The sequence below is a fragment of the Muscardinus avellanarius genome (assembly GCF_963383645.1).
Source record: "Muscardinus avellanarius genome assembly, chromosome: 1".
Lineage (NCBI taxonomy): Eukaryota > Metazoa > Chordata > Mammalia > Rodentia > Gliridae > Muscardinus > Muscardinus avellanarius.
Genome location: NC_137786.1, coordinates 63,405,957 through 63,430,909, shown reverse-complemented (window position 1 = coordinate 63,430,909; position 24,953 = coordinate 63,405,957). Strand labels below are relative to the sequence as shown.

At 41.0% G+C, this 24,953-nt stretch overlaps 1 protein-coding gene across 1 annotated transcript in view; it reads right to left on the bottom strand.

Annotated features, from left to right (window-relative positions):
• The window catches only part of IQGAP2 (IQ motif containing GTPase activating protein 2), a gene marked incomplete at both ends in the record, with an annotated part of 316,582 nt that overhangs the window by 252,295 nt on the left and 39,334 nt on the right, over positions 1 to 24,953 (bottom strand). Inside the window, one exon of the mRNA XM_080692165.1 lies at positions 9,356 to 9,455. Coding sequence (XP_080548291.1) covers positions 9,356 to 9,455 — 100 coding nt within the window. The remainder of the gene's footprint in view (positions 1 to 9,355; positions 9,456 to 24,953) is intronic.

Genomic DNA, 24,953 nt, shown 5'->3' with positions numbered 1-24,953 from the left:
GTAATTAGTCTCTCCATGGTAATTACCAGGAAAGCATTCCCCTCCAAATTTCAAATTTTTACTAGCATTGCTTAATAGACCATATCCATGGATAGTGTCCTTAGGAATAATAAGTCTTCATGTTTGAGCATGAAGAGGAAAGCTGGTAACCCCAGTAGACTCTGTATTCTCCAAGCACTGTTTTTTTTTTTTTTTTTTTTTTTTTTAATTTTGTTTTGTTTTTGTTTTTTGGGGTTTTTTTTTTTTTTGGTAGTGGGGATTGAACCCAGTAGCATTCTACCTCCACACTATACCCGTAGCCCTTTCTTTCTTTCTACTTTTTTGTTTTTGAAACAGGGTCTCATTGGCTTGTTGATAGTCTCGCCATGTTGCTGAAGCTATCCTCAAACCTGTACTACTCCTGTCTCAGTCTCCCAGGTACTAGCATTGCAAGTGTATGCCACCACATCCACTAATAGTTGTGATTTAAAAAAAAAAATCTTCATGTGGTGGTACACACATGTAATCCCAGTACTTGGAAGGCTGAGACAGGAGGATTACAGGTTTGAGGATATCTTCAGCAACATAGTACCACCACATGCAGATTTATTTATTTTTTTTTAAATCACAACTATTAGCTGGTGTGGTGGCACACACTTGTACCTGGGAGGCTGAGATAGGAGGATCGCAGGTTCACAGCCAGCCTCAGCTACTTAGTGAGGCCCTCCACAACTCAACGAGACCCTGTTTCAAAAAAAATAAAAAAGGGGCTGGGGGTTAGCTTGGAGGTAGAATGGCCCTGAGTTCAATCCCCAGCAGTGAAAAAAAAAAAAAAAAAAAAAAAGAGTCTCTACTATTAATTGTTAAGCAAAGCCACACTCATGGCTTCTCCTACTTAAACACTGGAAGCATTTCTGCTTCCAAATCCTGATTCTCTAGCTCACTATTAAGTTAGGCCTGCGCTTGAGACTTGATTTATTTAAAGAGGTGTCCTTTGGTATCTGAGTTGTAAACACAAACACAAAAGCAATCACACCCACGTTTTGTTTTCTTTCCAGGGCACATACAAAACTGCCCCAGGCTTACCCATACAGAGAACAGTTTGGTTCCCAGAAAGAGCTCTTTAAAGATAATATTTCTAAACAAGCCCATCATCAAGGGAAGGCTCTTTTGCTTGTTTATTGTCAAAGTTAGGACAAAATGTAAGCACAGCAAAAGATTTGTATGCGTTTTCTCTTTCCTTAAAAAGGGATTATAATATTACAGGAACTTTCCTTGGGAGACACAATAGTGGCCCCATTCATAAATACTTGCTTGACTGCAATTTGCAGGCTCCCTCCCCATTTCTTGCCAAGATTCTCTCTCCTGTTCTCTGACCTTCATTACAGCTTCAGTTGGATTTTGCTCCTCCACCCAGAATGTTTCCAGAAAGAACTTCCTTCCTTAAGTTTTTTGCACAGTTGTCCCCAAAAAGTGAAAAACTGAATTTCTTAAATAGATTCATTTCCATTATTCAAATATATTTTACTTAGATTAATAAGAAATCTCCTCAGTAGGAACAAAGCAAAACAGTGGGGTTTGGGTCATGAGAGAAAAAAAAATGTCCAAAGTCCATGTGAGTAGCACACTTGCCTGCACAGTCTCATTTTAGCAAAATCCCACAGCAAAGAAGTTAAAAACTCACTTTCAGGGATATCTGAAAATATAACTTAGAAGTGTATTTTGCATTATTAAGTTGCTGAGGCTTGCCTGGAACTTGTGATCTTCCTGTCTCAGCCTCCCAAGTACCGGGATTACAGGCGTGCCCCACAGGCCCAGACATCCAGTATTAGTTTAAATGATAGAGGGATGAAAATGTTTAAAATAGATCAAGGATGGAGTAAGCTCAGCTGTAGAATGCTTTCCTAGCATGCGTGAGGCCCTGGGTTTGATCTTTATCACACACACACACACACACACACACACACACACACACACACACACACAGAACTTACAATTAAAAACAAAATCAAGGCAGTACCTCAGTACCATGACCATTCAGATCAAGACATCATCCAATTTCTGGCTGGGTTTCTGATAGTAACAAAAAGGGTTTTCCCCCTCCTAGTCCCCTGTCGAAGGCAACTTAGAGTAACCAGACTCCTCACATGAAGACCTTCAACTGTGGTTCTGTCTGTCTTGCGTCAGTTGATTCCTGCCAATTTCCCAGGCCTGGCTTTCCCACCAATTCTATGAGCTACCTATACCCTTTAATAAATTCTCTTATGCCTAGAGCAACCAGAATTAGAAACCTGACTAATGCAATGCTTTTGCCTAAAAAAATTCAAGGGAATGTGCTATGATATATTTTATAAAGTAATAACAGCATAAGGGGCTTATTTTGATAAGTTACATTTTTTTTTTTCAGTACTGGGGATAGAACCCAGGGGCATTCTACCTTTGAGCTACACCCCCAGCCCTTTTTTTTTTTTTTTTTTTTATGGCACTGGGGCTGGAACCCAGGGACTTTCTACCTCCAGGCTATACTCCCAGACCTATTTTCTATTTATTTGGAAACATGTCTCACTAAGTTGCTGAGAGTGTCATTAAGTAGCTGAGGCTGGCTTTGAACCTGTGCAGTCCTCCTGTCTCAGCCTCTCAAGCACGGGGATTACAAGCATGTGCCACCACACCCTGCTATTCTTTATTTTGAAAAAGGGTCTCACTGAGTTGCAAAGGGTCTAAGTAGTAGCTGAGGCTGTCCTCGAACTACGATCCTCCTGTCTCAGCCTCCCAAATGCTGGGATTGCAAGCATGTGCCACCACACCTGGCTTTTACAAAGCCTTTTTATCACTCAACCCCAACCCAAAGACAAACAAGTTTTCCTACCATTATGGGATGGATTATTCCTCCCTCAGAATTCCCATGTTAATTGGTAACATCCGGTACTTCAAAACATCCTGAACTTTATGATGGGGGTCTTCAAGAAGGAAATTAAGTTAAGATGGGTTGTTAAGATGGGCCCTTACCCTATGGGACTGTTTTCCTTCTAGGAACAGGGAGGCTATGCGAGGACACAGCGAGAGGTGATTATTTGCAAGCCAGAAAGAGGCCTCAGAAGAAACTGAACCTATCAACACTTTGGTCTTGGACCTCTAGCCTCCAGAATTGTAAGCAAAAATAAGTTTATTTATACATATACTTTTTAAGTGGTCTGTGAATTGCAAAAAGCCATGCATACACCATGTGCTAGTCAGTGTCTAGGGTGGCTCCCCACTGCGTCCTTCCCTTCAGATTTAGACCTCCCCCACTCTGGTACCCTGGCTTCCATCTCATTCTCATTTGGTCACTCTGATGCACACTGCTAGACTGTTTGGAGCTGTCCTCTGGAGAGGCCCAGGAGCCAAGCCACCGAGGGAAGATCTACCAGTAGCAGCAGCAGCAGCAGCAGCAGCAGCAGCAGCAGCAGCAGCAGCAAGGAATGGAGGTCCTCAGTCCCCAAGCCTGTCAGGACCTGAACCCTGCCAAGGCCGCCAAGTGAGCTAGAAGGGGATGTTCCCCAGGTGAACCGTGCCATGACCGCAGCCTTGCAAGAGACCCAGAGCCCAAGGGCCAGGCTATGTCCAGGTTCCTGACTCTCAAGATTCTGAGAAAATGTTTGCCAATTTAAGCTACTACGTTTGAAGGTAACATCACATGGCCATGGTTAACTAACACAAATCCCAGACATCCTTTGCCTCCTAACACAATTCTGATTAGCTCTCCTTGACACCATCTGAACCTGCAGGGTGGAGAGCCCGTGCTAAGGTCCTGTGTGGAGGGAACACAGGTATGAAGATGGGTCAGCGTGTCTCCCTGGAGCACAGAGCAGAAGGGAACACGGCACACTGACAGGAGGCGGTTGTATGGACTGGACTGTGCAGGGCCTAAGAGGCCCAAGTGAAGGACTCTCATCGGTATCCTAAAGGCATTCAGGAGACATTAAACAGAGGACGAATCACAAGAGACAGGACGTTTGAAAAGCTTCATCTGATTACAGCAGGGATAAAGGATTGAAGGGGGGCAGAGAGGAGTGGAGAAACCAACTCAAGGCCACCGCAGCAAAAGATGTTGGAAGACTTTAGCAAGCTTGTATTGGTAGAAAAAGAGAGGTGAACATAGGAGCACCATTTAGGAGAATGATGCTGATATAGGAAGATACACATAAACAGAGATTAAAAGAGCAAACAAAACTAAAGGGAAAGAACTTTAAACTGCTGAGTAAAAACTTCAACCCAAATAGTGAGTCTCTCTGAGCAGTCCCTTCTGTTTGCAGTGTACCTGCTAAAAACAACTTATCTTTCTCATCTGTTTCACTAAGGTTCAATCCAAGCCAATCTGATTAAAGGAATTTTTCTCCAGAAAGAGTTACATTGAAATAGTTTACATATGACATATTCCTTTTTTATTATATTTATTTATTTATATTTTTGCAGTAATGGGGATAAAACCCAGAGGCATTCTATTTCCAAGGTACACCTCCACTCCAAATTTGTATTCTTTATTTTGAAAAAGGGTTTACTGAATTGCCAAAAGACCTAAGTAGTTGAAGCCTCCCAAATGCTGAGATTTCAAATGTGTGCAACCACACCTGGCTCCATATTTCACCCTTTTAAAAAATGCTATTTGGTGCCGGGTGTGGAGGTGCACGCTGGTAATCCCTGAGCTTGGGAGGCAGAGACAGGGGGATTGTGCTGTTTCGGAGCCAGCCTTGCTGGCTTAAGAGACCCTGTTTCCAAATAAAAAAAACATATATATATATATATATATATATATATTAGGTCTGGGAGTGTAGCCTGGAGATAGAAGGGCTTCCAGGAACCCCAGTGCCACCAAAAAGAAAAGAAAAAAATACTATTTGGTGATTTTCGAGTTATATAACTATCACCACCACGATCAATTTTCAACACCACAATCAATTTTAGAACATTTTTATCAACCTAAAGGGAACCCCAGCCTCCCTCCCTCCCACTAGGCTTTACTAGTCGACTTCATCTCTGTAGATTTGCCTGTTCTGGACATGTCATGTAACATATGGCCTTTGTGTCTGCCTTCTTTCCTTTAGCATAACATTTTTGTGGTATGTATCTGTACTTGATTCTTCATGGCTGAATTCAGTTTTGTTTTATGGACATACATTTTGTTTATCCATTTAACTCATCAGTGGATGGATGTTTTGAGTTGTTTCCACTTCTTGCTAATAGGAATAATGTTTCTTTAATATTTATATACAAGTTTTAGTGTGGAGGCATGTTTTTAACATTCATGAATATATTCTTTTTTTTTTTTTTTTTTTTTTGCGGGTCTGGGGATGGAACCCAGGGGCATTCGACCTCCAAGCTACACCTCCTGCCCTATTTTTTTATTCTTTATTTTGAACCGGGTCTCAATGAGTTGTGGAGGGCTTCACTAAGTAGCTGGGGCTGTGCTTGAACCGCGATCCTCCGGTCTCAGCCTCCCGAATGCTGGGATTACAAGTATGCGCCACCACGCCCGGCTATGAATGTATTCTTTAGAGTGAAACTGTTGGGTCATATGGCAACTCCACATTTGAATTTGCCAGACTATTTTATAAAGTAGGTGTACCATTTTACAATATAACTACAGCAGTAGATAAGAGTTCTAATTTCTCATCATCCTTGGCAATACTTGTTAATGCTTTGTCTTTTGGGTTACCGCTGTCCTAGTGAGTGTAAAGTTGTACCTCACTGTGGTTTTGATTTATAGTTCCTCAATGACTAGTGATGTTGATTATCTCACCATGTGCTTATTGGTCACTGCTTAACCTCTCTGGAGAAATCTATTTAAACTTTGCCTATTTTAAAATAGGCAAAAATAGAAATTTTTAAATAGGCAAATTGATATTTACCTTTGCCTATTTTAATAGTAGGATATTAACTTCTTATGTTGAGTTTTATGAATTTTTACATACTCTGGGTATGTCCTTTATCAAATATATTATATCTTACTTTATGATTTTTTTGAATAAAGAAAGGTTTTCATTTCTATGATGTACAACTTACCAGTTTTTCTTTTGTCATTTTTGCTTTTGATGTCATATCTCAGCAACCATTGCCTAAGCCAAGGTCACAAAGATTTATGTGAGGTGGAGTCTGAATTCATTGTTATGCATATGGACAGTCAGCTGTCTTTGTTGAAAAAAACTATTTTTTCCCATGGAATCGTCTTGATTTCCCTGGTAAAAATCAAATGACCCCAAGTCTTAGTTTATATTTGGACTCTCAGTACTATCCCATTTATCTCTCTGTATATCCTCATGTCAGCACCACACTATCTTGATTATTTTAGCTCTATTGGCTTTGGAATTGGGAAATACAAGTGCCCCAATTTTGTTACTTATTTCCAAGATTGTTTAGACTAGTCTGCATCTCTTGTACATATTAATTTTAAGATCACCTTGTCAATTATTCATTGAAAATAAAAAGGCAGCAGAAACACTGCTAGAGAATATACTCACTCTACAGATCAATTTGGGGAACATTATTTCCTGAATATGGCCTGATATTATCTTAAAATTAATAAAACTAAAATTAAAGATATACTAGGTTATTACAGTAGTGTTTCTGAAAATTCTGAATTCCAGAACACATGAACTAGAGTCTTCCAAACCTCACCTCCAAAAAGTAAAGGGAGGGGGGGCAAAGACAGAACCGATACATTTCTAATGGAAATGCATCGGTCATTTGAACTGAAATCAGAAACACGAAACAGTTCATTACAAATACACGATTTAGTAGAAACAGTGTTCTAAGCCGCTATACTTGAACACACATACATGCATGTATGTGGCTCAGTGGTAGAGAGCTTACCTAGCATGTGTGAACCCTTGAGTTCAACCCCCAGGACTCAAAATAAATCAAATCAAATAATCTTCTGAACAGAGAATAACGTACCTCTTCATACATTTCTTGAATGTATCCAAGACATGAGATTCTTGTATAACTAGCTAGCTTTCTTTCCTTCCTTCCTTTCCATTTCTTCTTTCCTATTCTTTATCACTGGGGATTGAACCCTGGGTCATTCTACCTCTGAGTTACACCCCAAGCTCTGCTTTATTTTTTTTATTCTGAAATAAGGTATTGCTCAGTTGCTAAAGCTAGCTTTGAACCTGCAACTATCTCATCTTAAGTCTCTCAATTACTGGGATCACAGGTGTGCACGCCCGGCTCTATTCACTGTGCTTTCTTAAATCATAGCATGCTGTTTATCTAGTAGTAATCACATATTTGGTTTTTTTTTTTTTTGTGATACTGGGGATGGAACCCTTCTACCTCCAGGCTACACTCCCAGACCTATTTTATATTCTATTTGAAAACAGGGTCTCTTAAGCCAGAGAGGCTGGCTTCAAACCTGCACGATCCTCCTGTCTCTGCCTCCCAAGTGCGGGGATTACATGCATGCGCCATCACTCCTGGCATAATCACATAATTTTTATATGCTCAGTGACCAAAAATCAACTTTCTTGAAAGTGTTTATATCTTAATGATTATATCTAATGACATATCATATCTAATCTCCTCTTAAAATAAACATATAAAATGCATCTTAGAAGAAAATTTTATATTTTTATAGTCTATTCTTTCATAGAAAACTTTCTTAGAGCCTGGGATCATTGTTATGGTGTCCTTTTAAAAGAAAAACTAACCACTAAATTCCAAAAATGTTAGTACAGATGACAAGTTTTCAAGTTACATTTATACTACTTTAACATGCTGAAGAGAAAACTATGCTTATGTTATCACCATATACCTCACTGGCACTAGAGCTTACAAAATATTCCCATCTTCTTAACTTTTTTTTGGGGGGAGGGGGGGACATGGAGTAGGTAATACAGGTGATAGAATCATCTCTATCATACCACTTACAGAGGAGACAAAACTGATTAGACGACCTGTCCAAAGTCATGCAGCTCCTAAGTGGCGGAGCTGAGACAAGAAAATCAGGCCCACCAACTCCCAGTCACACAACTTTCCCCGTGATGGAAGGCAAAAGGATAGAATACAATGTATAGGTCAGTAGAAAAAGGAGGGTTCTGCTAACTCTAACCTCTTTTCTTTTGAATGTTTATAAATCACTTATCTTTTTTAGTCTCAATTTGACTAAAAGCATGCTTGCAATAATCTTAAACTGGTAGGGAATCTTTAATGTCCTGAACCTTAACTGTATACTTCACAGACACATTGATCAACCATTTAAAACTTGGTCATTAGAGCTTAAAGAAAGTGACATGACACTTTTAAAATAGTAAACATGGAGAGACCACCCTCCCTGGAAAGCAATTTTGATGCCAAATTAGGGTGCGTGTTGCTGAGCGGTGTCCTGCAGAATACTAACTAAAATTCTCATCATTCTAGCTATCAGGATAGCTACTTATCAGTGATCACAGATAAGCAATACCAAAGACCACTTCACTGTTTACTTTCTCTAAAGATAAGAAGACTGGAAAGTAGCATATCCATGAAATGATACTGTGGCTGTAGCTTTGGAGCACTGTCACACAAAGCCTTAAATCAAATTCTAACTCAAGGAATACAGACAATGTACTAGTCACCCAGCAAAGGACAAAGTTCCCTTGATTCCTCTGATAAGGAAAGTATTTGCACTTAGGACTCTTTATCTTCACTTTCTTCTTGGAGAACCAAGAATGTCTTAATCTGAAGAGTCTAAAAGAGTCAATGAGATTTTAAAGACAACATATCCTAAGTGGCCACACACCCACTGGTTAAAGAGGAGATTGCTGTCATAAACCAACCCTGCAGCTCAGTGACCCATGGACTTCAGTCCAATATGCTAAGGTCCTTCTAGGTGATTATCACCATTAGGGGGAGGGTACCCTAAGCCTAGGACACTCTTGGTGAAGAGAGACTTGCTTGAAGTCACTGCTCCTCCACCCATCCAAGTCAGCCTGATGAGAAAGTTAAAATAATCTACACTTTGCCCAGTGACTTCCTGGGAAGGTCTGGAGAAGGGAAACAGAACAGTTGCCACCATCGTGCCTGGACTGTGGCTGTGGCAGCAACTTTTTCTCAATTCTGCCTGACATTTGCAAAATGATTCCTCTTCTCCCATTAGCCCACAACCGACAGGAATGTAAATGAGCTATTAAACGTATAGCTGCATGTTCATGAGTATGGTATAGCCTGGACGAAAGATCCAAGCGGAGTGTGGAGAGGTCACCTCAGCCCAGTGAGCTGGTGTAGGAGGCTTAGCCAAATCTAAGTCTCCTGACGCACAACTCTTTGGGATTGCTGGTATATCTGGTCATCAACTCCCACACCCTTACCCCAAAACATATCTCCAAGAGAAGGTGCACAAACAGCCCAAGTCTGGTCTTACCGCTTGGCTTCCTCCAGGTGGCACAAATATTCATAAGCGATGTTCTGCCGCCTCCTCTCGTCCATCTCCTCTGCAGAGAGCCTTTCATCATCCACGATCGCTGCAAACACAGGACAACAACACAACATGTTACTCCATTACTCATTACTCACATGGCAGTCTAGTAAACACCTGAGATAATAGATTAAGGAAAAAAAAAGATCTGGGTGTGGTGGCGCAGGCTTGTAATCCCAGCATTTGGGAGGCTGAGACCAGAGAATAGTAGTTCGCGGACAGCCTCAGATACTTAGTGAGGCTCTCTGCAACTTAGTGAGATCCTGTTTCAAAATAAAGAATAAGAAATAGGGCTGGGAGTGTCGCTCAGAGGTAGAATGCCCCTGGGCTCCATTCCCAGTACCAAAAAGAAAAAGAAAAAGAAAAAACACTCAAGGCTACAGGGAGAGCTCAGTAGTAGACTACGCTACAAGTTTAGCATGCACAAGACTCTGGTTTCAATTCTCAGTGCTAAAAAAAATAGAAAGAGAGAAAAAAATGTACAAAGTTCCATATAACATTGAGAGACATAGGTATTAAACCATGAAGCATAGGAGATTTGTCTTTGAATTTTTTTTATGGTACTGGGGACTGAACCAAGGAACAGAACATTCTACCTTTGAGCTACACCCCCAACCCTATTTATTTATTTATTTATTTATTTATTGCGGTACTGGGGATGGAACCCAGAGACTTTCTATCTCTGAGCTATACCCTTAGCCATATATTTTTATTTTTTATTTTGAAACAGGGGCTCACTGAGTGGCAAAGGACCTCACTAAGTAGTAGGTGAGGCTGGCCTTGAACCACAATCCTCCTGTCCAGTTAGCTTGCTTGCTTGCTTATTTATTTATTATTTATTTATTTATTTATTTGAAACAAGGTCTTAATAAGTTGCAGAGGATCTCATTAAATCGGTGAGGCTGGCCTCAAACTTGTGACCCTCCAGTTTCAGCCTCCCAAATACTGGGATTACAAAGGTGGGCCATCATGGCCAGCTTTTGAATTTTATATTATTTCTAACAACAACACAAAAAGTTAGACTGAAGGGTTAAAATTACTAAATAAGAGTAAGAAGAGTGATTGGGTATCTCGGTTTGGATGGCCTCAAGCCAATCAGAGCCTGGTCTACAGCAATAACGGCCTGTGGTAGGACTCTGGAATTGATTAATTGCCTAAGCCTGGAGACTGTGCTCCCTACAAAGCATCCCCAAAACTCTGGGATTAAACAAGAAATTTATCCTGATCAATCCTTAAGGAAATTAATGTCTCCCATCCAACCCCAAATACTGATCAGTCCTACTGTGGGGAGGCCAAAGTCTCTAAAAGTTCTCCCTAGGCTACTTATAAGGTCAGCCTTTCTGGCTCACAGGTGTCCAAAAGACAAAAGCCATGGGTACGGGGAGTGAGTAGAGTTCTCGTGCCCACACTCTTTATTCCGATGCAGGCTTGGTTTATAAACTGCAACACTGCAGCCTTGCTCTTCTGTGAAGAAACCTGTTCACCTTTCCTGGCTGCACTTCCTCTGCCCGCAGCCTGGGCCTCCACAGAACACGTCCTCTCAGCCAGCTCGTGCCGTCTACTTACGGTGGTGCCCCTTTCTCACAAAAAGGACCCTTGGTCCCTACTCAGTCCAGAACTTGAGCTTTGATAGGCATAAAACTAATTTGGTTTCTAGTTTGTTGGATTCCTCATCTAATGAAGGGTGTGTGTGTGTGTGTGTGTGTGTGTGTGTGTGTACGTACACACATGTGCACACCTAAAGCAGGGAGGAATTGTTTTTGCTTTTGTGTTTCCAAGTTGCCACGTCCAGCCAGTCATTTCCATAAGTGGAAGCAGGGGTCTTGAGAAAAGATAGGTGTGTGAGGATCACCCATCCATCTCTAAGACGGCCATGTTAACCTCACCCTGCCGAAGAGGGACTCGCAGCAGCACCTTGGCAGACAGATGGGATTAAAGCCACCGTTTGAACTCTTACTGGAGCAAATACAATGATAAGTGCTTAAGAGCCAAAACTAATACTAAACCTTTAGAGTACTCAAAAGAGAGGGGAGATTAAGCTTAAAATATGGCAGGATACCATAAGTACAGAAATATACACAAGGTGCTTTTATATCAAGTGCTATGTTTATATCAAGGCCTCGGGCAAAATGATTTCTATGCATCTGCTCATCGGGTCTCAGGATGCTGTGAGGCAGGGGATTTGGCCCACTTTACAGTCAGGCACACAGGTTGAAAGGCCATTTGCTCGAGCAAAGACTAGAAACACTGGGCATATCCAGAAATATGTGTATGGAATGGAGCCAAGTGTGCAAGAACCTGGGCCATGACTCTGTGGATAAAAAAGAAAAGGAAGCAGCAGGAAAAGGGAGAACAGAGTCACCGGGTGCATCTCCTGCCCTGTGGAGGCCAGTCTATGGCAAAAGCCACACCCGCAGGAAGAATCTGCACTCTCCCCTTCCCCCAGCGCCCATTAAGCACTGTGGCTTTTTCTTTAAAAAAGCTCATTGTGATCTAAACTTGACAAGGGCACTCACATTTCAGAAAAGTACAAAAGGTCTCAATCCTCTTTTGCACCCACTGTGGGGTTCCAGGCTTCCATAGCTCCGCCACACGCTCCTGCAGCAGGCGTGGTTGCTCAGCCCACCCCTCCCCCACCCACACTTCCACTGCCACCACAAGCCTTTTCTAACACAAGGATGTTATTCCTTCTTTTGAAACCTACTGAAGGCCAGGCATGGTGGCACACGCTTGTAATCCCTGCGCTTGGGAGGCAGAGACAGGAGGATCGCGCAGGTTCGAAGCCAGTTGCACGCACTGGCTTAGGAGACCCTGTTTCCAAATAAAAATGTAAAAATAGGTCTGGGAGTGTAGCCTGGAGGTAGAAGGGCTTCCAGGAACCCTAGTACCACCAAAAAAAAAAAAAAAAGAAAGAAAGAAAGAAAGAAAGAGAGAGAGAGAGAGAGAGAGAGAGAGAGAGAGACAGAGAGAAAGAAAGAAAGAAAGAAAGAAAGAAAGAAAGAAAGAGAGAAAGAAAGAAAGAAAAAAGAAACCTACTGAAGTTATTCCCTCTCTGGAAACCTTTGATGGGAGCCAGGTATGGTAGCACATGCCTGTAATCCTAGAACTGAAGAGGCTGAGACAGGAAGATGCCAGGTTTCAGGACAGCCTCAGCAAATAGCGAGACTCCAGCCACCTAGTGAGAACTTGTTTCAAAGAAAAAAGAAGGGCTGGGGGTGTGGCTCAGAGAGGTAAAGTCCCTGAGTTCAGTTCCCAGTACCACACACACGCTAAAAACAAAAACCTTTGATGGCTTCCCATTTCCCACAGAACAAAATTCTAGAACACTTGAGTTTCCTCCCCTGGTGGGGCCCACACCTCAGCCACCCTCCCAGGAAGCACTGCACTCTAGGACCTCACTGGCTCCTTTTCTCCTGCTTCTGTTCTCTTCCTTGCTGCCTGGAAAGCCACACTTCCACTCTGTGCATGATATGACATCTTGGATCTCTACCTAAGCACAGTTCCTTGGATCTCTGAGTCAGAATCCATCCACTCTCCTCTGCACTTCAGTTCACATGTTATTACATTACTCATCAGAGAAGCCCCTCTGTACATGGCCACGGCTCCCTCTCAAATCCGTAGCTCTTCAAAGAATGGGACCTATTTCGATTCGTCGTCACATCTTCCTCACATCTGGCATGGCTCCTCAAACAGCACTCAAGTATTTGGAGGAAAATGACCTTCAAGTGAATCCTTTCTAAGTAAGCTAACCATTACCCAGAATGAATATACTTGGAATCAAATCATGATTTTCTTAAAAGATACCAGATATGCTATGTTAGCCAGCATTCTGCAACTGTAACAAAATACTGGCCATAATTCAGCACATAGGAGGAAAGTTTGTTTTCTCACACAGTTCTGGAGGTCTTGGCCCACGGTCATTTGGCTCCATGGTTTTGGGCCTGTGGTGGCACAGTAAAACATGGTGGGCGTGCATGGTGGAGAAGGCCTTTGTATTTCACGGTGGCCAGGAACCGGGATCCCAATGTCTCCTTCAAAGTTGCATCCCTAAGGACCTAACTTCCTCCCACTAGGTCCCATCTTCTAGGTGTCACCACCTCCCAGTAGCGTCACAGGCTGGTGACCAAGCCTCTGATACCTGGCACTTGGAGGATGTCCTAGAGCCACACGATGGCACAGGCCCCCAACTCCGTGGTTCTCAACAGATCATCCCAGAAGACCCCATGATTTCTTTTTTCTCATTGCATTATCACTTTAAAGACTGTTTCTCAATTATAAGAAGATATACTCACTTTATATATTCATCTTTAGGCATGCTAAAGCTTTAAATCAAAATAAGGGGACCCCCCCATATTCATTCTACCATCTCCAAACTGTAAGAGTGTGAGTACTGGGGCCACATTCAAAAGAAGTGGCACATACCTGTAACCCTATGGGAGGCTGAGATAGGAGGATCACAGGTTAAAGGCTACAGTGAAGAGTAACTTAATAAGACCTTGTTTAAATAAAATAGGGCTGGGGAGTGTTGCTCAAAGATAAAACACTTCTTGGTTCAAACTCCAGTACAAAAAAAAAAAAAAAAAAAAAGAGGATACTTTCCTTTTTAGTCAACCTACATAGGAGGAAGCAGAAGCTTCCCACCACCTTTCAGCCTCAACCAATCCACCTGAGAAGAGACAGAAACCCTCACAGCATCTAGACCCTCAGCCTTTGCCACATTCCCTCTGCCAGGGATACAATACTCCACCAACTCAGGAAAGGAAAGTCACTGAGGGGCGCCCAGGGTTTGATACCACCCTGTCCAAGTAAAAGTCATTTAGTGTGTGAATTAATACACATGTAATTTAGTTAAGTTCTTCATTTTGCTGTGCCACTGTTTAAAATTGCCATGGCAACATACTGCCCACAGCTGATGGAATCCTATCTTCAAGGCTCAACACAAGGGCCACATGCTTCTCAAAATCTTCCCTAATTGGGAAGCTCAAAAATTCCCTCTACCCTGATTTTCCTATATTTTAATAGAAAATTCCTAGAAGAATTAATACATAATCTCTTAAACAAATAATCTCTTAGCAGAAAAGGCTAACAAATGGGCCCCAAAGAGCTGGGCATGGTGGTACATGCGTGTAATCCCAGGTCTTGAGAGACTAAGACAGGAGGATCACAGTTTCAAGGACAACATCAGCAAGTAGTGAGATTCTCACCAACCGAGCTAGACCCTGGTTTAAAAATAAAATAAAATATGGCTGGCAAAGCTCAGAGGTAGAATGCCCCCGGATTTAATCACCTGTCTGTCTCTCTCTCTCTCTCTCTCTCTCTCTCTCTCTCACACACACACACACACACACACACACACACACACACACACGATCCCAAAATATCTTTGTAAAGTAATTTTGCCTATTTACACGGAATACAATAATACAATGAGGGTGTGGTCACTAATGGAGCAAATGTGGTACCGCTCCATAAAATTCACTCAACCAATGTTCAGTTCATGAGTTCTATCTGTCAGGCATGAGTCAAAGTTCTAGGACAGACCAGTGAATAAATCAACGTCCCCGTCATGGGCCTCCTCTTAGACATCTACTCCTCCCCCTGGACTTTCCACATACTTGACCCAGGGCCCTTCCCACCATATACTTCAACCTCACCTTCCTTTCTTCAGTGGTAGAGAATACCTTTCATGACCTACCATCAAAGGGTAAGCCAAGGTTAAAAGTGGAGAAAGTCTTAACAGCAAAAGCAGATGCTTCTGAGCCTCCGATGACTGCAAATATTTCTGCATTGCTAAACATTTACTTTGTAGTGACTTCTGATAAGAGCCACCAGTATGAATAACAGCCCTGTCATTTGAATAGGCATCTTAGAGCTAATAATTCATTTGAGACATGACTTTACTGTCTATAAAGCACTTTTCCATATGCTATTGTGTGGTTCTAATAATTACCCTGAGAGATAGGCATTATCTCTTTCTTATAAATGAGAAAACCGAGGTGAAGTGAGGGAAAAGACTGCCCAGGATTATTTCCTGGATCAGCAGCAGTACCAGGGCTGCCAATAAGGCTGTTCAACACCAGAGCCTGCTCCTCACGCACTGATCCAGACCAACACCGTCATCACCAAACTCAAGGAACAGGCTATTTGAACGGCTTCAAAATTCCTTTTATTTTAAAGCAACCTGATTAACTGTGACTTTCTCATAAGTTAATATTTATTTTATGCCTTGAACTCTAATAAAATAAATGAGAAAATTATGAAGAACAACTTCTGAAGCATTAGCAATTCACAAAATGTCATTTATAGGTTCAGAGAGTGGTGGCACACACCTCCAATCATAGCTACTCAGGAGACTAAGGCAAAAAGATTACAAGTTTGAGGCCAGTTTGGGCAACTTACGAAGACCCTTTCTCAATATTTAAAAAAAAAAAAAAAGGCAGCACCAGGCTCCAGAAAGGGGGGAGACCCAGAACGGAGCTCAGAGCCACAGAGAAGATACGCCGGCCTCACGCCCGAGGACGCAGCAGCAGTGCCTTACTGCTGGCGGCAGCGGTGAATTCACCAGACGGCTCTAGACCACGCACTCAACAGCCCACCAGGCTCCAGAGAGGAATGGCGGACAGCGAGCCGAGGTGAGCCGATGCGGAAAGGCCGGGCGGAATTCGGCAGATTTTTCGGTGCAGGAAGCGTCTAAAGCTCCCAGGGGCTGGGCTCAGCACACACTGCAGGGACTCGGAGTGGAGCTCAAAACCAGAGAAGAAATACGCCAGAATCACAGCTGAGGGCGTGACAGCGACGCTTTATTGCCACCGGCGGCAGCAGCAGCGAATTCACTGAGTCCACTACAGCTCCATCAGCGTACTCAACAACAGTGAGTCAAATTGCGGCCCCCTAGAGAAGAAATTCCAGTACTGTACTCCCTGGGACTTGACCCAGTGGGGGAGTGGTGGTGGCAGAGATATCACACCCTAGGACAACGCAAAACCTGGCACCCACCATGGTCTAAAGCAGCCTCGATTGACTCCCTGGGTCTGAGACTCTGTGATTCAACCTAGTAAAGGAGTAGTGGGAACTGAGATACCACAGACTCGAGATCCAGAGCACCTTAAGTGAAGTCGTAGTGACCCAAGGGAAGAACCCAGAGAAGGCACAAACTTCCGAAATCATGGGAATGAGGAATAATACTGGAGCAATAAATGCCCACAACCCTACAACATCAGAACCCGATAAAACGGAAATTCAGAGATTTCTAGAAGATCAAATCAGGAAAATAACTGTAGAAATAATAGAGGTGTTTTGAAAAGAATTCAGAGAGAGCCAAAAAGAGATAAAGGATGCAATTAATGAAGTAAAGGCCTCAATTCAAAGTACAAACAACCGATCAGACCACATGAAGAATAGAATCTCACTCTTAGAAGATGATCATTCCCAAAATGAACACATAGTTTCTAATTTAGAAAAAAAAAATCCGACAACAGGAATCTGACATTGAAAAAATATGGGCCCATTTTAAGAGAGCTAACCTAAGAATTAATTGGAATAGAGGAGGGAAAAGAAGGTAAAACCAAAGGGATCAACAATCTCTTCAAGGAAGTAATAGCAGAAAACTTTCCAAACATAGAGCAAAGGGTTGATACACAGGTCCAGGAAACTTAGAACTCCCTTTAGACAGGACTGGAGAAGAGGATCCCCATGCCACATAATTGTCAAAATGACCAATATGGAAGCCAAGCAGAGAATCTTAGAGGCAACAAAAACAAAGGACCAAGTGACATTCAGAGGCAAACCAATTAGAATCACTCCAGACTTCCCAAACCAAGTCATGAGAGCCAGAATGGCTTGGAGTAACATATTCCAAACTCTGAAAGAAAACAACTTCCAGCCAAAAATTTCCTACCCAGCAAAACTTTCTATCAAATTAGATGGAGAAATAAGAAGCTTCCATGACAAACAGAAACTGAAGGAATTTATGTCTTCAAAACCAGCACTAGAGAAAATACTCAAAGAGATTAACCACAAAGAAGAAATAGGTAACACACACCAGAACCAGAGAAACAAGATTTTCCATCCAACAGACAACTAAGATTGGTTATCTGTGGAGATTCATTATTTATCTTAGTCTTTTACATATCTCTAAATTGTATTGTTTGCTTTTATGGTTGCTAATTTTTAGGATTTCTAGTTGGAATATTAATAAACCTTCAGATATAGCATTTGGAAATATTTTATCCCATTCTATCAGTAACTTTTAACTCTGTTTACATTGTCTTTGGATATACAATATTTTTTTATTTTTTAGGGAGTTTGTTTACTCTTCTGTTGCCTGTGCCATTGAAATCATATCCAAGAAATCACTGCCAATTTCAATGTTGTGAGGTTTTACAACCCAGACTTTCTTCTAAAAGTTTATAGTCTTAAGATTTATATTTAGGTCTTTTATCTATTTTGAGTTAATATTTGTATATGGTGTTAGGTAAGAGTCCAATTTTATTCTTTTTCATGTAATTATTATTTTTCAGCAATAATTAGTTAAAAGATTATCATTTCCTCCACCAAATGTTTGTGGAAACCTTGTCAAAAATAACTTGACAATATATGGAAGAATTTATCTCTAGGCTTTTATTTTACTCCAATGGTTTATATATCTGCCTTTAAAACAGTACTACACTGTTTCAATTATTGTAGCTTTATATGGTTTGAAATCAGAAAATATACCTCTTCTAGCTTTGTTCTTTTTCGAGATCGTTTTGGGTATCTAGAGTCCTATTCCATAATAGGATAGATTTTTTCTGAAAAATAAATAAATAAATGTATGATAGTTTCACCTAAAAAAAAAGAAAAAATATTATCTGCTAAGAAAGAAAGCAAAATGAAATATTGAGATGTTATCTTTAAGTCATCAAAAGCTTGGTATCAGACAGATGAAACTGTTATGTGAGATTATCATTGTTAATTTTGGATCAATTGCTATAATACTAGATGTCAACCACTAAGCCAAGCATGGGAAGGAGGGATAGGGAGGGATCGGGGTGGGGAATGGGTAGGGGCTAATTGGGTGATGTGTGCATGTATGTCTACAAAAGTTATTTTTTTATCCCATTATGATGTATGAATACAGTGCACCAATAAAAAAAATTTTTAAAATAATTTAAAAATGATACAAAGGGTTGAGGATGGAGCCCTGTGGAGAATACCCCTGGGTTAGTACCTCAAAATGAAAAATGTCATTTATAACATCTGCTGACATTGGCTAAAAGATAATAGTTAGTAATTATATTCTATGGAAATCACATAGCCGGCTATTCAGAAGCTTAAGGAAAATAAAAATGAGTTGGTAGAGAAGGTCTGGAAATAGAAGTATAAGTTAGAGATGGAAAGAAACTTGAATCCATTACTCAAAAACACCCACAGAATCTCATGTAAAAATAGCCTCAATCTACCTCTTTTGATAAGGAGTTAAGGTGGCTATTGCTTAATCTCCCCAACACCCTACCTGCTCCCTTCTCATGCAGACACCAAGGCCACCACAGCCTTTGTATTAAAATTCATTCCTTTGTTCAAATATTTGAGTGGCTGCCTAGTGCCAGTCTGTTCAAGGGCTGGACCCAGTGACAAGTATGACTCACAAGCTCTGTCATGGAGTTAAACAATTAAGAGTTTGGCATAATTACCAGATGTTTAAATTTGGGGAATATATTAGAGGGAGGGTTAGCAAGAGTCACCAAAACCAAGGCTGGGATTTGGTTTTATAAAATTTTTTTTTATAAAAACAGGAGATGAGTGTTTTAAGTACACATTGCTATTCTGTGTGACTCAAATTTTTAGGTATGTAATTCACTTCAGTCGTGTACTGAAACATCTTCTGAGAGTTGGGAAATGACTTGCATGAAAGGGAATCCCTAAATGGAGGTGTCCCACTCTCAGTGATTAAAGGATAGTTCCTGGAGATGGTATTTATACTTTAAGTGTCTTGCTCATTATTCTCACTGCTATAATCTAAAAAACTTCCTCTAATTCACACAACTTGGAGGGTGGTAGACTTATTTGCTCACAGTTCTGGAGATTTCAGGGTCCATTCCATGTTAGGCTGGGCCTGCGGAGCTCAGGGTATAGTGGCAGGAGCAGAGAGAAAGAGCACGGCTCTGCTCTCATATAATGGAGGTTGGAAGCAAGAGTGCAAACAGGAGGAGGGAAACCATATATAATTAAAAGGCTACATCCCAAAGACCCCTCCTTGGCACCCAAGTCCCACCTTTACATGGCTACCCGGTTTCTATCGGGTTAGGGATATATTCTAAATCCAAACCATTACATCAAGGACTGTACTATAAGAAAGAGAATTGTTTCTATGACACAAACTGTGGGCAGGGGTAGGGAAATGGGATAAAAAGATGAAAGAATCTAAAGTTTAAGATTCCTGAGCCAGGCACGATGGAACATGCCTGTAATCTCAGTACTTGGGAGGCTAAGGACTACAGATTCGTGGACAACCTCTGCAAGTTCTGAGACTCTGATAAACCAAGCAAGACCCTGTTTCAAAATGAAAATAAAATAGGGCTGTGGGTGTATCTCAGAGGTAGACTGCCCCTGGGTTCAATCCTCAGTATCATAAAAAAAAATAATAAAAAAAAACAGTTCAAGAGAGCTGATACACCAGTAAACTTGACTTGTGGTATATTCTGGCTTCATATAAGCTTCCTGAAGTATTTCATGGCTACTTGAACTATAAAGGACCCCATGATCAAACTTCCCTAAACTGAATTTTCTTTTGAATTAGCAAATCGGCGTCACCAACCTGATAAATATTCTCAAGCACTCTAAAGAGGATGATGGAGGTTGAAAACCTGTGTGTTAAATATGTGGGAGACTTCATTAAGTCACTGAGACAATGAGCACATGGATTCAAGTCTTGTCCATCCTTATACCTCCACCAAGGCTCAAGGAAATAGTAGGTGCTCAGTAAAGGCTGCTGAGTGGTATACTGAACGCTGTGCTGGAAGGCAGAGATGCTGGGTCTTCTAAGACTGGTGCTACCCAAGCCAAGTGCCCTGACAGAACACAGCCATCTTCTCCAGGCTCAAAAGAAAGGTGATCTTAATTTAAAGGCTGCTCTGTCCACATCATTCCTGGAATTTCTCCCCCATCACACATTTCTACAACTTCAACTTCAGGGGCTATTCAGGTTGGACAAGGCTATAAAGAATTGTGGCCACCAACCTGAATAGGAAAAGCAATAAGTCTTCAAAGCTAACAGTAGGAGTAAAATTTTCTAGATGGGGAAATAAAGGTAATCAACACTGAAGCTACAAGCTTGCCAACAAGAAGTTAGAGTCCCTTATTGACCACTAGTCCCCTCCTTGTTGCAGTGAGGTCACTGAGGCCCAGAATAGTTATAAAGGTTCTTTGTCATAGCTACTATGGGGAAACAGACCTGATGAAAATTTGTTGAAAATAATTTCAACAAATATGTTATTTGCAGAAAATAATTTCTGCAAATATATTTTCAATGTGCATAGCATTAAGGTATATACAGAGAGGAGGATTCTTGAATCTCACCTTCATAAAAAAAAGGCCCAAAACTTTTCACCAAGAATGTGAATATCATACTTGAGCACTCAGGCAATATTTTTTTAATTCTTTATTGGTGCATGGTAGTCATACATCGTAATTGAATAGAAGATGATAGAGACATACATGCACACATCACTTATTTAGCCCTTCCCCAATTCCCACCCCATTCCCTCCCCCTCCCTCCTGCTCATGTTTGGCTTAGTGATTGACTTTGATATGTTTGTGAATGTACATCATGTTCATTATGGAATTTCCCTTTTCCCCCCTCACATCCTCCTCAGTTAGATCACCTTATTTGCTCATCTATGGTTTCTCGTTCTTTGTCTAGAGTTCCTCCCCTGACCCTTTTTCCCCCCCTAGCTTCTGCATATTAAGGAGAGCATCTGATATTTTACTTTTTGTGACTGACTAATCTCACTTAACATAATGTCTTCCAGTTCCATCTATTTCCCTGCAAATGACACAATTTTGTTCTTCTCTATGGCTGAGCAAAATTCCATATATACATATCCCATAGTTTTGTAATCTATTCATCTGTTGATGGACATCTTGGATGGTTCCATAGTTTGGCAATTGTGAATTGTGTGGCTATGAACATAGATACACATGCATTAGTTTGGTAATTTGGTTTCCATTCTTTTGGGTAGATACCCAGATGTGGTATTGCTAGATCACATGGAAGATTCATTCCCATTCTTTTGAGGATCCTCCATACTGTTTTCTAAAGTGGTTCCACTAATTTGCAATCCCACCAACAATGTATTAGAGTTCACACTTTTCCACATCCTCACCAGCATTTGTTGTTTTTAATGATTAACTCAGACAATGTTTCTACAAAGGCTAGATGGCAAAATCCAAGACAACTTTTTGGAATAGGACCTCATTTCTAATTCTCACAAACAAAACGAAAATTTACTTTTGCCTGCTGTGCAAAGTTGAACAAGAAAGTCTGACTTCTTTCCTCATAATCTAGAAGCCCAAACAGACCATGGTGCTGTTAAGGATCATGTATAGAAGAGGGCCTGACTGCAAATGAAATGGGGGAGAAGAGGTCTGTCTAGAAATTTGTTCCATTCCAGAGAAGAATTAAAGGTAATGATTCCTAGATTTAGGACTTCTTAGACAATTATAATTTCAAGAAACATTTTGGGAACCAATCCACTCCTTGCTACCAAGAAGACACAAGGAAAATTCCATTTGCCCACTGCCTGCTCCTACACTCTGTCATTCTACCCCACACAGATTTCACTGAAGAAAAATGGAGTGTTAAATCTCCAAGGCCAATTTTAAAGTTTAAACTCCAATAACAGAAGGTAATTTTAAAATCTTCAGTCTAGATGACTTGCTACTGTTTTTAAAAGGGAAAGGGACTCAGTCCATCTCCACAAGGGTATGGATGTTTTTATGCTTAGCATGATCAGTGCAAAACATCCCAAGTTATTTAGAATCCAGTCCTAAAATAGTCCTCGCTGTTCTCTATAAATAAGGAATACTTTAAAAGATCCAGATGTCCACCTAAATTTTAATGCCCCATAGGAACAATGATATTTTACGGCTGTTAAACAGATTTAGCAGGTTGAATGACAACAGTCCTCTGGGTTCTTCCCAAGGACTGGCAAGTCACTGCTAACACTTTGTCCCTGTCTTCTCAGTAACTATCCAGTTAAATATTAGAGAAAATTTCTACAAAGCCGGCAGCTTAAGATAGTAGAACAATGAGTCTTAGCCTAATTTTTTTCTCCAACTATTAGAAGAAGATAAAAAAACAAATTGAAAATGGCTCAAATGTAAATACAAGGAAACAAAACAACATCTTGATTATGACTAGGTTTTTTCCCCTCTATATGTTATATAGTCTATGTTATATAGTTCAAGGTTCATGATCTTGCCATAAACTTTTCCAAATTTCTTATACCACTGATATATATTTCTTTAAAATATCTATCTCAAGCCGGGTATGGTGGCACATGCTTGAAATCTCAGTATCTGGGAGGCTGAGACAGGAGGATCACATGTTCAAGGACAGTCTCGGCAAGTAGTGAGATTCTCATCAAACTAGCAAGACCCTGTTTCTAAATAAAGAATAAAAAATAGGGCTAGGGGTATAGTTCAAAGGTAGAAAACCTGGTCTCAATCCCCAGTAGCACAAATAAATAAATAAATAATAAAATCTGTATCAGGAATAACAAAAGTGGAGCCTGGTGATGCACACTTGTAATCTCAGTTACTGGAGGCTGAAACAGGAGGCTCTTGAGTTTAAGTCCAGCCCAGGCAACAAAGCAAGATTTGATGTCAGCAAAAAACAAAGACAAAATTAAACCACAAAAGTCTAATTTTTTTTAATGTTCAGCTACAGAAAAATAAACTATGATGAGAGAGAAATTTAATGCCAGATCCAATACAAAGGATGACTTTCACACATCTACCTGATACATTTGGACTCCTACAAAAGGATCATAGTCACTCAAAATGTAAGGTAAATATTTGGTCAGCTTGCATAAAAAAAGAAAGTCACAATAGTTCAAAGGCAGCAGAGAGGCATGTCATATGACGACTAATACCATGACATTCTATTAGATAGAAGTCTCAATTTCCTAAATCGATAGGTCAGTTAAAATAAACTAATGAGAGAATGGGGCAAGGGGGAGACAAGGAGAGTAATAAGAAGGCTGCAATAAGCCTACGTGACGTGAAATGTTACACATCTAAACTAGAGAGAGGAAAGAAAAACACGGGGATACATGGCATGGGCAGGATTTGGCACTAGAAGGAGCAGGATGAAGAAGAGCATGGTCCGGGGGAAGAGGGAGGAAGCCAGTCAGCAGCCAACTCATCTTGTGACTTCAGATGGTGGAGGTGGAGGCTGCACATGGCGCAGCACCAGAAAGTCACAATATGACAATTTATATAAAGGCAAGTTCGTATAATTAAGGAGAAGCCAACAGGGATGCATCCCATTTTCTAGAAAGACACTAGGGAACTGGCTTTAAGTTGAAACTCAGATCTCTTAGGGAAGTTGAATATAACCAACTCAATTAGAAGCCTATGGTGTAGAACAGAAGGGTACTATTAACGCACACATATGCTGTTTGTTAGTGAGTGTGAATTAACACAGGATTCGGGATAATCGATTTTTAAAATGTAGCCAAAAGCTCAGCTCTGAAATGGGTCATACTATTCAAATAGGAATATGTTGACAACACAGCCGTGGGTCAAGAATACATTTCAACATAATTGTATTCTGGACCAAAGCAAATCAAGCTAATTCTCAAGAGCAGGAAGGAGGCTTCTCTGGTTTTAAGTGGATCATGAAAATCTGCACGAGTCTATGCACTTAGGGTTTGTGAGGAGTCATAAAACACTGCCCTTGGTGCCAACAACAAGCAGAAGGACTTGAATCAAGCATGCCAAGCTCTTTGGTTTCATAGAAGTCATATATATTTATACAGTGCTGTAGCCATAAATGATCTCATGTGACTGCTACACCAGCCCTCCTCAGACAGATAGGCAAGTATGACTGCCTCCACTTGTATACGATGAAAATGGGTGAGGTTAAGTGCTCGTGACTAGTAGGTTGCAGAGCTGGTTGGTATTTAAAAGCTCTCTTAGCTTTTGTTTAGTTTCCAGTGACCTTTGTGTTTCAGAGGTCCCCTATAATACTTGAGCAAACATATCTATTCTTCTCTGTCATCTGCACCGGGAGCAGGAGGAAATGGAATGGCTGCTGTGGGGAGGGAGTGGGATTGGCAAGAGTAGGCAACACTCACATGGAGTTTGCACCCTGAAGAGAACGTATACAGGACATGATTTTGCAAACTCTTTGGAAAGTGTACAAAACACACCAAGAATACTCTCTCATGGGAAAGAATTTACCCGACTTGGGCAACAAAGCTGCAACCGTTTGGTTTTGGCTCTTGTGCCTCTTGTCCTAACCTGCAATACCACTGTTCTCAGCAAGCTGATAAGCCCAGTA